Source organism: Akebia trifoliata, chromosome 3 (assembly GCF_017979445.1).
Source record: "Akebia trifoliata isolate Shusen 1 chromosome 3, ASM1797944v1, whole genome shotgun sequence".
NCBI classification, from domain to species: domain Eukaryota; kingdom Viridiplantae; phylum Streptophyta; class Magnoliopsida; order Ranunculales; family Lardizabalaceae; genus Akebia; species Akebia trifoliata.
The window spans coordinates 50,096,467-50,111,174 of NC_141377.1; the positions used below are offsets into that span (position 1 = coordinate 50,096,467).

The following is a 14,708-nucleotide window of genomic DNA, read 5'->3' on the forward strand; positions in this document are numbered from 1 at the left end:
CAAGTGTCCTAGAGGAAAAAGTTATTCATCTTGGTTGTTTAGAGAAGCAATGAAAGTAATTATAGGTGGGAATGTTGATTAGAGGAAGAAAATTGCACGAACCAATCCACATAATAGGCAAGAGATGATCATAATGCCAAAGTCAGAATTCAGGAAATTTTGACAAGGGAAAAATTTAGAAAAAAAAAAAATGGGCAAAAATTGAAACAAGTCGAGGGAAATTTTGAAAAAACTAAAGATTTACTATACTTATGAATAATATAAAAATCATATATTTCATATGTTAAACATAATATTAAATAAAATTATAAAATTTTATATTAAATATAATACAAAAATATATTATTTTAAAGCTTTGTGAATAAGTTAGAATTAAATCGTTGATTAAAAGAATTGTGTATTAATCATAGCTTATAAAAAATCGGAGAATTTTGTCACCATGGAGACAATCAACACCTATAACAAGTGACCCATAGAGCAAAAGGAGCCAATACAAGATACAATGAATTGACAAGAAAAAAAGAGTCAAAAATCAAAAGGCAGCTCACAATAGAGAATAGGAGGTTGAATGGACTAATTACTACGTGTTCAAACTAAACATAGGCATGCTACACATTGAAAGGATGACATATTCAATTAGATGCCATGTGATTGAGTTGGCTCAATACTTATAGTCCAAGATTGATAAAAATTAATCATACCTTGAAGATCATTCTTACAAAATTTCAATCAATTATGATATTATTATCTCACGAACAATTGAGTTAAATTTAAGAGTTGTGATTTTCTAACTCTCCCTTTGACACACGCCCCCATACGGCCCTTAGTGTGGCATGGGCTAGGGGGTAAGCCTAATATCACCAATTTAACAGGGGATGTTTCTAAAATACCCTATATTTTTCATAAATATTTTTATTTATTTATTTTTAATGCAAAAAGGGTGGTCATTGTTCAATTTTGTAAATATCATAAAATCTCAAAAAAAAAAATTATAAAATAAAAAACACTTAACACTTTTTCACTATTTTTCAGTATAATTACTAATTTATAACGACCTAAAAATATTTTTAATTCAAAAAAGGGTGATGATTGTACAATTTTGTAAAAAAAAAATACTTAACATGAATTCACTATTTTTTGAGGGTATTATTAATAATTTTAGAATGACCTTAAAAATTACCCACATGGCTCCAAAAGCTACAAATAAGGTAAGAAAAGGGAGAAAATATGTATCCATTAATGCTATGTCCTAAAAACAAGGATCCATATTATCTTCTACCGATAATATCTCCCGAGATTTTAATATATCTCAAACGATGTTTGATAAAGAACATCAAACGGATGGAAGAAAGATTCCGGACATTCTCTGATGTAACAAATCTCTAAGAAATCAGCGTAAATCGTTAGAAATTTTGTATTTTCGCTCTTATCTCAACCGTATGTCTGTTGCCATAAGTCAAACCATATTTGAGGTTTGAAAAGCCCCTATTAATGGCACTCGTACGCTAAAATACGCTGTTATCAACTTTCCATTCTAAAATACACTGCATGACCATCGTATCTTTTTGGGGGGTAATTTAGAGAATATCCTCCGAGTATTTGAGATGCACCTCCTTGTTCTCGAACATACGACACGCTCCTTTGACCTCGGTCTTGTATTATATACTAGTTAAAAATAATCTAAATGCCCCCTTCTACAATCTTTAGAGTTTAGCCAAAAAAAAAAAACTTCATTTTTCTATAAAAAAAACCAAAAATCTGTTGACTTTTAGAAAATTACTTAAACCGATTTCCTATGACACCGTGTTTAATGTTGCACTAATGTGGAGTTGCGCACACAATCATTTTGTTTTTCCTTGAAATAGGAATGAAAAACATCTATGGATCATGCACATCACCAGGATAACGTAACATTAAATGCAGTGTTATAGAAAGTCAATATAGAATGACTCTTACTTCTAATATGTTCAATCTCTTCTGTTAATTCATAAATAATATTGAAGTGACTTTAAGATTGGACCTCACACCACACACCTTGATGAGAAAGTGTATGGGAATCATAAATGCTTTTCTTCAAGATACGAGTGAAAAAGCATATATAATTCCTACCCACTTTCACGTCAAGATGTGCGATATGAGATCCAATCTTGAGGTTACTCCATCACGACTCTTAATTCATCGTTGTCATTTGTCAAATCTTGACTTTTCTACTACAAATTCCACTATCTTTTTTTTTTTCAGAAGAACAGTGATGAATGCTCGTGATAAATCTTATGCGGTCTGTATGCGACTGATGTGGTAAGGACATAGAACTGCATATCTTTTTTCCTTGTATATCCCTAAGAAAAAGATCTATATTTTTGTGCCTTTGAAACATCAACCACATATGATTTACCGCATGCATTCATCATGACTCTTTTCGAAAAATGTAATGATTTTGTAACTCAATCTGACAGGGTGATTTAAAAACTCAATTCACGTGTACCGTACAGGAATCGTAGATTTTCCCCTTGAGATACACAATTGCATATCACCATAAAACATGTGTAATTGTGTATCTCGATTCTGGCACCTGCCATGTCAATGAGTTTTTGAGTTACCGTACCAGGGTGAGTTACAAAATCAGTACTCTTTCGAAAATGTTCTCATTTCTTTATCGAGGCCAGTATGTGGAAATGGATAAAATAGAATCTTAGGAGAACAGTGAAAATAAATTTAATGATCGTTGAAGATGAGGGTAGTTAAGTCATTTTATGCTAGTCTAAGTAAAGAAGATGGAGGTCAAGGGACATGTCATCAGTTTTTAAAATACACAAGGGGTATCTCAAGTATTCACAAAACGTGGACGGTATGTCTGAACTCTGAATCACCCTCTTCTTTTTGGGTTTCTGTTGGTTCTTTATTTCTAGTTTCTACTCTGCTTGTTTGTTTGTTTTGGCGATAGAGAGAGAGAGAGAGACTAAATGAGGAGATTGTAGAAATGGGTCTAGAAGAAAATTGTGTAGAAGGAGAAGACCAACAGAGGATGATGGAGTGGGGACGCCCACAACAACAACAGAGTGGGGCTTTATACGTGAAGGTTATGACAGATGAGCAGATGGAGCTTCTTCGAAAGCAAATATCTATATATGCCACCATTTGTGAGCGCCTCGTCGAGATGCACAAATCCATTACTTCTCAACAGGATCTCGCAGGTCTGTCTCTCTCTCCCTCCCTATAAAAAAAAAAAAAAAAAAACCATCCTTTCTTGCTATTTCATTCGGTGTCATTTCTACTTAGAGTTGCAGTAATGGATATTATTTATTTATTTCTTTTTAATTTTTTGTGGTGAATGTGGCTTTGTTTGGTTTCTGCTTCATTAATACTATAATGGGTTTTAATATTTTTGAAGATATTGTGTGATGTGCATTCAAAATACAATTACCCTGGGACTTTATTTGGTGCTCTTATGTTTTTGTTATTATTATTATTTTTTTCATCTAATTAATTTTTGGTTTATTATGTATCATTTATTTTTTAGGTTATTTTCTTGTTAATTAGTTCCCTTTTGTGGGTATTTGATATAATTGCTTGTAATTCAAATGAAAATGGAGTAGAATTCTGATGTTAGATTCAAGTTTTTAGGTAGCCCATGTGGGTTTTGTTTGGAGAATTGATTTTGGTTGAGTTGGGTTCAGGTTTAATAGGGGATAGCTGTAATTTTTTTTGTGCTGTTTGATTATTTCTTAATCTGTTATTCCATCTTGTTTTGGATGAATGGTTTTTATTGAAATCTATGTGCTAGTTGCGTTGAATAACTTGAAATCTTTCTGGAACAAAGGCCATTCCACTCTAACCACCCGACCCACGTGGTCAGGCAGCAGAGTCTGGTGTGCCACTCGGGACCATTAACTGGGTCATGCTACAGACGTGAACCATACGCCACCTCTCGTTTCCTTGAGTGCCACAGAGGTGGTACAACACTTCACACAACTTTATATTGCCACGTGTCATATAACATATCTTCCATGATAGAATGTTAACTCGCTCATAAAGTGAGTCATGGTAATGGAAGGAGTGGGTTATCCATTCTTTGGATGTAACAAGAGGACTAGTCCATCTCAAAGTTTGGCACATGGCTTACTCAACTTTCTTTGAGCAAAAAAGGCATGTGTTTTGTCCTCAATTAGAGACCTATTTTTTTAATTTTATTAAACTCCAAAACCAGTAATCTTATATAGGGATGTAATTACATTGTTTGGGGCTTTGTTCTAGAGAGAGTGGAATGGAGAAACAAGATTCATTTGATCGTCTCCTAATCTTTGGGATAAGGTTTTGTTGTTGTTGGATTACGTGGTTTCGTGATGAATGAGGTGACAATTTGGGGAAGGAAGGGGATCAATAGATTTCTGAGGATGAGAAATTTGTATATTTATACTTTCCATTGATAAGTCTTTTGTTCATGTAGTTTGAACCATAGTCACCAAGTCGGGGTTCGGGAATAAGTCGGCAAGGGAAAAAGTTGAAAAAAGAACGACAAAATCGAAATAGTGTTTAGACAATATATTTTTTTTCTACTAAGTAATTTTATCATTTCTATCATCAAATCTTATTTTAAACTTAAGAATAAATGGTCTTTGAAAAAACCCTTTTAAAATAGCTTGTTCAGAAAAAAAAAAAAACAAAAAAAAACAAAAAACAATCACATTTTGTGTGTGTTTAAATCGTGGCTTTTTCAAAAAGTCGTGATTTAAAATCGTGATTTAAACATGATTTTTTTAAAAAGTCGGCAACTTTGGTGACTATTGTTTGAACCGATTTTGTCAGACTCTGAGGCATGAGGCTAGCCAGTGCCTCGAGGTAAAAGCCTCACATGCATGGAATTTTTAAATAAATTATGTAACATATATAATTAATTAATATAACAATATAGACATTATGGTAGCCACCGCATATTTCTGAATTTCAAGTTTCAAATCCACATGATTAGCTTCCAAGTTTGTTCCCATCCATTATTAATAATAATAAGTATCACTCTTCTGTATTTCAATGAGAAAGAAATATTTTATACTTAAATAAATAAATTTTTTTGCTATAAATAACTATTTTATATTTATTGCAAAAATATAGCTAGATACTATTGAAATTTGTGGCTGGCACCTTCTAAATAATTATTTTGTTGCATATATACTACTTTATATTCAAATTTATTTCCAAATGTCCTAATATGTTGCATACTACCATGTTGCATAAAACGTATGTGTCACTCATGCCTCACCTTGAGCATATGCCTTTTGGGCACTCCATCTTTGAAGCGCATATCTCAACGCTTTTTTTTTACACTTCTTCCTTATCCCTTAAAGCATTTGTAATGAGACCCACCTTGAGGCGCTTTGGGGTGTAAGCCTCACACATCTTTAAAAACATTGATATGAACCATTTGTGCTTGACTAAAGCTTTTGTTATCCTAATTCCATGGATGCACCTTTGAATTGGATTTCAAATGGTGTTTCACTTGTTTGTTTTGCTTGAGTTTCTAATTCACTTTCATGTTTCGTTTTCTTTTTTTTGGTTGCGTCACAAGTAGACTGTTCATGCATATAATCATTGTTTCTTGTGATTTGGTATATTTTGTCAAATAAAAATGTTTCATAAATTTTTGGGACCTACTAGTTGCACCACGAGTAGTTGGTTGCACACCGACCTAGAAAAATTACCTTCTTTTTGTAACCTCTATTTTAGCCTATTAATTGCACTTCATTATTGGTAACGTTAAGATTTAGGGTTATTCACATTCTCATGACTTCATCTTCTTCATTTGTGTAAATTGTAAATATACTTGTTATACAACCAAAAATTTCTTAAACTATTGAACCAATGATAATTTATGTGAGCATGGTTGAAGAAGAATAACAAATAACAAAAAGCAAAAAACAAAAAATAAAAAACAAAGTAATGCTATATTTTAATTTTTATTTTGAGTGCAACCATCCAAATGGAGTGCAGAGGGAATTTTTTAAGTGACGGAGTGCAATTGGTCGTGGGTGGTGTGTAACTAGTCGGTCCCTTTTGTTTTTTTTTACAATTTCATTGGAATTCATTGTGATTAGCTTGGCCAACCTAGTTCTCTTTTCCTGAGGCTCAATGAACAAGAACCTTCTTTACCATTTTGTAAAAAGAACGGATGTGCTCTTCATGCTTTGATGCGTCCCTCCAACAAATTGTATTTTCATTAAAATAGCATTGAAATAATTTCTAGGCATAGACATCATCATATCATCAACATTTTATCCCAATTAGTGGATTTTCAAATGAATCCTATTTCACCATTTAACCATATCATGAAGATGAAGGACCTATTAACATTGTTAAATTCCAATGCCTAGAACTTTAGTTGCTTTAAACCTATGAAAAGTGTGCGTGCAAGAATTTGCATTGACGCTTGGCCAAAGTGTCAAAAATGCATCACATCGAGATATATGCATCTTGATAGGCCAAGCATCATGAAAAGTTATGAGAATGGGAAATTGGATGTTCCCATTTGAGTTGTCCACGTGGCACGCCAAATAAGGAATAAAATTTAAAATCAAATTCTATATTATTGATTGAGATTCAGTTAAGATATTTTTTGGAAGGGAATTAATACCTTAATTTTAAGAGAATCTCTTGCTTGTAACTTTTTTTATTTAAATGGGTGGGGGGAATCTTGTACCAACAAGCAAACTAGCGAATTGGCTCCAAGGAGGCTGGGCATAGTTGTCAGAAAGGGGCAATGAACCTTGTAAAAAATATGTGTTGCTCGCTCACTCTCATTCTCTTTTTCATTCCCATTCTTTTTAAGGGTTTTTTATAGGTTTTGATTGTAATGCACATCCCTAGGCATTGACAGCTAGCAAGATAAATTGTCTGCGATTGGCTTTGTCAATTGTTTAAAGTCGACAAACTGTGTCTTGTCATTTCTTGTACGTTTTCTCTTCATAATCTCCTTTACTATGATGTTTGTTGATATTACAACCCAAATGTTTTCCTCTTTTCCCCAAAAGTAGAAGCCTCATCAAAACACCACCTGTTATTGTAATGTTTCTATTTAACTTCTCAATATTGACAACTATATGCAAGGAGGATCCACGTCTAAGTTGTTCAAAGAAACCATGTCATTAAGATGCTATCCTAACTTGCCTAGTTGGAGTTGATTCAGTATCATGACGTTGAGCCACTTGTTATCTTCCTTTGTCTTACATGTTACACATCTCCATCTAGTCATCCGCCCATATGCAGCCACAATCATTGGTGTAAGCATTACCAAAACAATGCAGGGGGTTTCCCTCCATTGTTTTAGAGTTCAAGGAAGTAGATGAATCTTCCTCCCATTTTTTTTTTTTCTTTTCTATTATATTCTCTTTCTTATGTACCCATAGTTGCTCTATTGGATTTGAATAAGATTTTGGATCAATCTGTATTGATTGACTTCCTTCCTTACGTTGTTGCTAGCAAATAACATTATTTTTTGTTTTGGATCTTTCAAATCATTCTCTCAAGAGATCCAAATTGATTTTTTTTCTTCTGATCCTTCAGTGAAAAAGATTCATTCTCTTCATAAGATAGATAAGGTAGAACCAATAAATATTTCTTTTTCAATCCATCCCTAAAGTTGAATACCTCATTAAATAATGTTTTTATCCAATCTGTAGGAATCATTAGAGAAGACAAATCCCTTATGATACACTAGATTTGGCTCTATTATTGATAGAGTGAATGGACCTCAAGGCCTTCTCCCATAATGAGAGTACCTTGAGCAAGAAATTCATGACATAATAGAGTAGAGATTGTGTGTGCGCCCATACAATATGGATCAATGGTGTATACAAACATCAGGTGTATCTCCATGTACTTTTTCCAAAGAACTTCATCCCATTCAAATTGTAGTTCTTGACATCAAACAAATATAACACTGCTAGTGGCGTTCTATTTGTTGGTTCATGCAACTCAGACCATGCCCCATGGTCTAAATGGGCAAAATCAATGTTGGAGCAATCCAAGAAAATATTATCAATCTGATCCCATGGAAAGGTACCTCTATCTGACTGCTCATAAAAAAAATGCAACCTTTCGAATCAGCTATCTCAACCCCCCCCTGCCCATATGGTCGAGCATCAAAATGCCTACATCAAAAGCATAGTGCACTAGACAATGATTAATCTTCTCGGAAGAGGACTGGGGTCACACCATGCTTGATTTCCAAGAAAGGGGCTGTTTTGGTTACAAGAATTTGCTCTGATTCTAGGCCAGACTTGTGCCACCTTGAGATGTTGAGCATCATCAGAAGTCGGGATATTAGGTGTCATGAGAAATCAGGGGATCAGGATATTGGACATTTTCCACTGGGTTGTCCAGTGGCACACTTGATAGGGATTAAAGAGTATAATTTAAAATCAAATCTAATGCCAGCAGATGATAAAATGGTAACTGTTGATAATCTTATTGTTGGTGACATTATTTTGGTAAACTTTTGTTCCATTTGCATATCATCCGGGCAGTCAATTAATCACTTCTCTAATCCACTGCGATATTGTGTTTGTTGTATGGTCCCATTTGATGTCCCTATTTCAACTTTAGTTTTCCTTAGTCCTCTCGCTTTTTTGCAAGTTAGCAATGTTGGGCATTTCAAAGGAAGGAAAGGGATTCTATGATATTTACCACCTATTGCAGTTTGTTGGAGTCTTTGGAAGGAGAGGAACTCTCGCACGTTTGATGGAAGTAGCATGCAGTGCAAGAGCTAATTATTAGTATTTCCGGTGTTTTGTTCTATTGGTGCAAATTGTTTGGGACTCAATTTGTGAGCCAAGCGGGCTAACTACTTTACTTGTTAATACAAATCCCTTTTATATCTTTCCAAAAAAAAAAAAAAAATTAACTAACAACTTGTTTAGTCAATTAAACATTGACCACTTTTTCCAGTTTTCCATAAGTTTGCCCTGGTACTTCAAAGACCAAACTGAACTGAAATCTTTATGTATTTTCAAGTCATCAAGTTCTTGAGTAAGGTTCTAAAAGTGGTTTGCATATTTAGTCTCTATTACTGGCCCATTTCTGTCAACCATCGAAAATGTTTCCACCAATTGCACATTAAATTCTTCGGTCACCATAATCTCTTATATGCTAATCCCATGATACCAAAACCATCTTTCTACTTATTTTTTCGCTCAACAAATGTTAATTTTACTTAGTGGATTTCCAATCTTTTGCCACTACTCAAAGTTACCCTTGTACTGTTTCAGGAATGAAGCCAGGCACTCTATATTGTGATCCACTGATGACATCTACTGGCCACAAGATGTCCTCCAGGCAGCGGTGGACCCCAACACCTGTGCAGCTTCAAATTCTTGAGCATATCTTTAATCAAGGCAATGGAACTCCAAGTAAGCCGAAGATCAAAGAGATAACCAATGAACTTATGCAACATGCCCAACTTTCAGAAACAAATGTTTATAACTGGTTCCAGAACAGGCGGGCCCGATCAAAGCGGAAGCAACTTGTTACGGCACCAAACAATGGAGAATCAGAAGTAGAGACAGAGGACGAGTCTCCAAAAGAAAAGAAGGCAAAGACAGAGAATATCCATTCCCATGAAAATCTAGCTCTGAGGCCTGATGAAAAATGCCTCCAAAGTTCTGAACGGCATTCCTTAGATCCACAGCATAATAAAGTGGAGAACACATTTCCATCAGATGGTGGTTCAAAGTCTTCTGGAAGTTTGGGCCATATATCGTTCTATGAGAGTGTTCTATCAAATCCAAGTATGTAGACCCTTAAATGTCACTCCATTTTTTTATTGGTGCTTTGTAACTTGGAGACTGATATTGATCTTCATGTAGGGCACAAGGTGCCCTACATGGTGACTCTTATAGGCCCGATACACCAAAATATCCCCACAAGTATATCAAAGTATTGAAAATGTAGAAGGTGCCACCTTGGTGAGGTGGTAAAGTCCGTGTTGTAGTAATACCATGGACCTGGGATCAAAACTCGCCTTCAGCTTAAACACATATAAAGAAGTGCTTAAAATGTGTCATAAAAATGGTAGTAGTTTGATGGAGGTGATATTTCCATGGATTTTTATGCTACTGTATCAAATGCATTATAAGCAAATTGGCTGGAATATCTGAAATGTACAGCCATTTAGTGTTCTTCTATTAAATTCTTAGTCTTCCTAGAATTTACAGAATTTCTAGTTGTTCTTAATGCCCTAGAAATTTCATGATTGCCAAGCACTTTTTAATTAATTACTTGTGTAATTCACTTTGTCACTTCCCTTAGTCCTCTTGACTCATGGTGCACTTGTGAGTCAGTTTGGATTCTCCAATTGATATTTGTTATTGAATGGTTTAGAACAAGGACTTTTTACACAGTGGTTGGGCTTATCTCATTGGGTTTGTTTAGTTGGTTGGGTTTGTCAATTCAAGTGTTAAGATCAACTCAAATGTGCACCATGTGGTGAACTGGAGAGAGTAATAAGGAATCATAAAGAGTTCAATGAACAGACTTATTTAAAATATTAGTTTTCCTGTCGCAGGACAACATTTTTTCATGCCTCTACTAATCAATTTAATTGGTGGATTGTTTTATCTACTGTTTTCAAAGGCGTTAGAGACTTATGCCTTGAGATTTTTTCAGGGAATGACACATAAAATTCCTTGAGCCTTTTGGGAAAATATCATTATCCCTCAATAGCAATGTTACTTAAAAGAGGCATTGAATAGGCTTACTCCTTTGGGGAATCCCGTGCCTTTTTGGTGCTTTTTAACTAAAGCGTAAACCTTTTGGAGATGTGATGCATTTATTTTTTCCCTCTGTTTTTGTAATATCGTTACATAATAGTCCTTTTAATTATACAGTGAAATGTTATAGTATTTAGTTTATATAAAGGTGCATAAATTATTTCCAAGATTATTTCCAAGGTTTTGGCTAATAGGTTGAAAGAAGTTGTGAAGAAATTAATTGGCTATGAGCAGGGTGCATTCCTTAAGGGAAGACAGATTTTGGATGGAGTGTTAATGGCAAATGAGTGTCTAGATTCTAGGATGAAGGATAAGAAAGAGGGACTTGTAGGAAAAATTGACATGCAGAAGGCTTATGATCATGTGAGTTGGGATTTTTTGGAGTATATGTTGGGGAGGATGGGATTCGGGTCTAAGTGGATTGGGTGGATTATGAAGTGTGTAACTACGGTTTCATTCTCGATTCTTGTCAATGGTAGTCCGGCGGGGTATTTTAGGAGTTCCAGGGGTTTGAGACAGGGGGATCCGTTATCCCCATTTTTATTTCTTATTGTGACTGAGGCCTTGGGGAAACTGTTCAGGAGAGGGGTTGAAATAGGGAGGTTATCGGGTTTTAGAGTAAACATTGAGGGTCCTTTGATATCGCATTTGCAATTCGCTGATGACACCATAGTGTTCCTAGATCCTTCTAGAGAACAAGTGAGAGCTCTTAGGGTCTTATTATGTTGCTTTGAAGCAATTTCTGGATTACATGTCAATCTTCAAAAAAGCAAGGTGTTTGCGGTTGGAGAGGTGCCGAACCTTCAAGTTTTAGCGGCTATCCTAGGGTGTAGTAGTGGTCAGCTTCCTACATCCTATTTAGGCTTACCGTTAGGAGCTCAGTATCGGAGTAAGAACATTTGGGAGGGAGTGATTCAGAAAATGGAAAAGAAATTGGGTTCGTGGAAGGCTAAATATCTCTCCAAAGGGGGTAAGGTGACTCTGATCAAAAGCACGTTAACGAGTATCCCAATTTATTTCTTATCTCTGTTTACAATGCCCAAGGTGGTGGAAGTGAAGATTGAGAAACTTATGAAGAATTTTTTGTGGAATGATATGAATGGTGGTAAAAAATATCACTTGGTGAAATGGAAGGTGGTTTGCACTCCAAAAAAGAATGGAGGTTTAGGGATTAAAGGGCTAAGGGTAACGAATAAAGCTCTCCTAGGCAAATGGCTTTGGAGATTTGGAGAAGAAAGAGACAACTTGTGGAGGAGAGTGGTTCAGGCTAAATATGGAGAAAAGAGTTACGGTTGGTATAGTGACGAGACCAAAGGAACCTATGGGTGTAGTGTTTGGAGAGGTATTATGAAGGGTGTTCATGAGTTTGATAGGGAGATTAGATTTAAGGTTGGGTCGGGGGACAGTGTTAGATTTTGGGAGGACTGGTGGTGTGGAACTTCACCTTTGGCTACTCAATTTCCATCCTTGTACTCTTGCTCGTTGAAAAAAAATAATCCTATTCGGCAGTGTTTGATTCGGGACGGGAACACAGATACTTGGGACCTGGGATTTAGGAGAAATTTCAATGATTGGGAATTGACGGAGGTTACATCTCTTCTAGGTCTCCTAAATTTGACTCGACTTAGAGAGAATGAACAAGACAGGAGAGAATGGTTCAAGGCTAAGGATAAGAGGTTTTCTGTCAAGTCTTTCTATAAATGTTTGCTTCCGTCTTGCGAGATTTCCTTCTCCCCATCTATAGTTTGGTCCGCTCTCATTCCTTCTAAGGTGTCTTTCTTTGTTTGGCTTGCCTCTTTGGGTAGAATCCTCACATTGGATAATTTGATCAAACGGGGGTGGGTCACTCCAAATTGTTGCTTACTTTGTTCGAGAGATGGGGAGTCAGTTAATCATATTCTAATTCATTGTCCCTTCTCTAGTGTTATTTGGATGTTCTTTTTATCCCGTTTCAAGGTGGACTGGGTCTTTCCTTTCTCTTTTCTTGATCTTTTGAAGGGGTGGAGTCTCAATACTTGCTCTTCTAGAAAGAGACATCTTTGGGCTATCCTTCCTTCAGCCGTTGCTTGGGGTCTTTGGAAAGAGCGCAACAACAGGGTCTTTCATAGTAAGGAGAGCTCGTCCCACACAGTGATTTTAGAGATTCTTGGACATCTGTTCTTGTGGTCCAAGTTGAACAAAGCCTTTGAGGAAGTGCGCTATCAAGATTTCTTATTTAATTGGGAGAACATTTGTGATTAGCTTTCAGTTGTGTAGTTTCCCATTTATTTTGTTTTTTCTTTTGCTCTTTTGTTGTTTTGCTTGTTGTTCTGTTTGGGGGCTATCTCAGCCTCCTTCTTTTCTCTTCTTCATTTATAAAATTTTATACTTATCAAAAAAAAATAAAGGTGCATAACTATATATCTTACCTCTTTTTTTTTTTGGCCTAAATCTCGATGTAATCGATTTGCAACTCCATCAATCTCTGACTCTTCTTCATAGGTTTTTTGTTTCTTCCCTGTTTATATTTTTCTCCATACGTGCCTGGGGTACCTACTCCACTTCTTTCTAGTCTTAGAGTGGTGTTACACCATATTATATATATTTAAGTGCGCTTTTTCATTTGAGGAATTATATATGGTACAATTTAGATTTGATTTTGAGGAGTTTAGAATTTGGATTTGGATTCTAAAACTTTGGAATATGAAACTTTGAATTCTCATACTTTTCCTTTATACATTTCTCTTTTATAGAAATTTTCTATTTATTTATTTATTTGTATATTTAATTGTTCATCTGTTAAAATATACATACTCGTAAGGCTTATGTCTTGGCGTTTGGAAACACAAGTTGTAATTACTTCTGTATTGGTGAATGCAGGGATGGACCACCTTTTGGGAAAGATGGAAGTGCCAGGGAGCTTTAATCCTTATCAGCAGGGAGAAGGCTATGACATGATTTGATAACATTCTTCTCATTCGAAATGCCGTCTAACGGAAGAAAATCCATGGTGGTTATGGCTCGAGATTGACTAGATTGAGAAACAGTTACAGTAGACGGATAGCATTATACAGAAATATATGGATCACATATCATAGTATAGTAACTTTTACAATTATTCACAGAAAGTTAGTTCAGCGAAAACCAGTTATCGATGGCATATATATAATCCTAGTTACAATCTGATCTGGATGGGTTGGGTTGGGTCCCTTGAAATTTATGTTTTTGAGGTGAGAGACACAGAGATATTGTTTGAATATTAGCAAATTATGCTAGTTTGTGATGAGTCTTTATTGGTTAAACTCATTTTTAGCTATATGTATCTATTGGATCTAATGCTATTTCTGGGTTTTGAATTCTACTTTTTTATTGTGATACATATCTGGTCTGCGGTTGAAATGAGAACCTTGTATCGCTGCTCTGTAGTAAACTTTTCTTTGCATTTGCTTCTTACGGGCTTGGGTGATTTTGTGCAATACTTTTCTCTCATCAAAGCTCGCCCATGGCATAAGGTCTGAAAATTTAGTCAATGGTGGTGGTGATGGGGTGTGGTTGTATTTTTATGTGATCTCTTTATTAACTTATTATTATTATTTTTGATCAAATAAGGTGTAATAAGTAAAAGTTGAGGTGCCAATAGCAGGTTTATGATATAAGTAACTCTGTGAGATGATGGCTGATTTGTTTCTCCATCATGAAATGGAAAGTCTATATATATAGAGAGCAGAATTGCTTTAAATGTTGGAATTTTAAGGGGGAAATTTTCCAAATAATTATGGAAGTTTTCAAAAATACTATAAGTGTTACATGTGCTAACATAGCTACTATATATTATTCTTGAACTGTCAATACTATGTCACAATTTTGTGAACACTTTCAAAATAAAGAAAAATACCTATAATTATTTGGAAAATTCCACATCATTCAATCTTTAAATATATAGGTGTCAAGTGGAAACACACACGTCTTTAA

At 35.2% G+C, this 14,708-nt stretch overlaps 1 protein-coding gene across 1 annotated transcript; it reads left to right on the top strand.

Annotated features, from left to right (window-relative positions):
* The first annotated feature begins 2,871 nt into the window (after positions 1–2,871).
* Positions 2,872–14,097, top strand: LOC147407702 (WUSCHEL-related homeobox 8-like). Its single transcript, XM_086436403.1, has 3 exons — positions 2,872–3,194; positions 9,258–9,776; positions 13,617–14,097. Exons 1-3 carry the CDS (start codon positions 2,981–2,983, stop codon positions 13,697–13,699), a joined length of 816 nt encoding a protein of 271 aa, XP_086292529.1. The 5' UTR covers positions 2,872–2,980; the 3' UTR covers positions 13,700–14,097.
* The last annotated feature ends 611 nt before the right edge of the window (positions 14,098–14,708 follow it).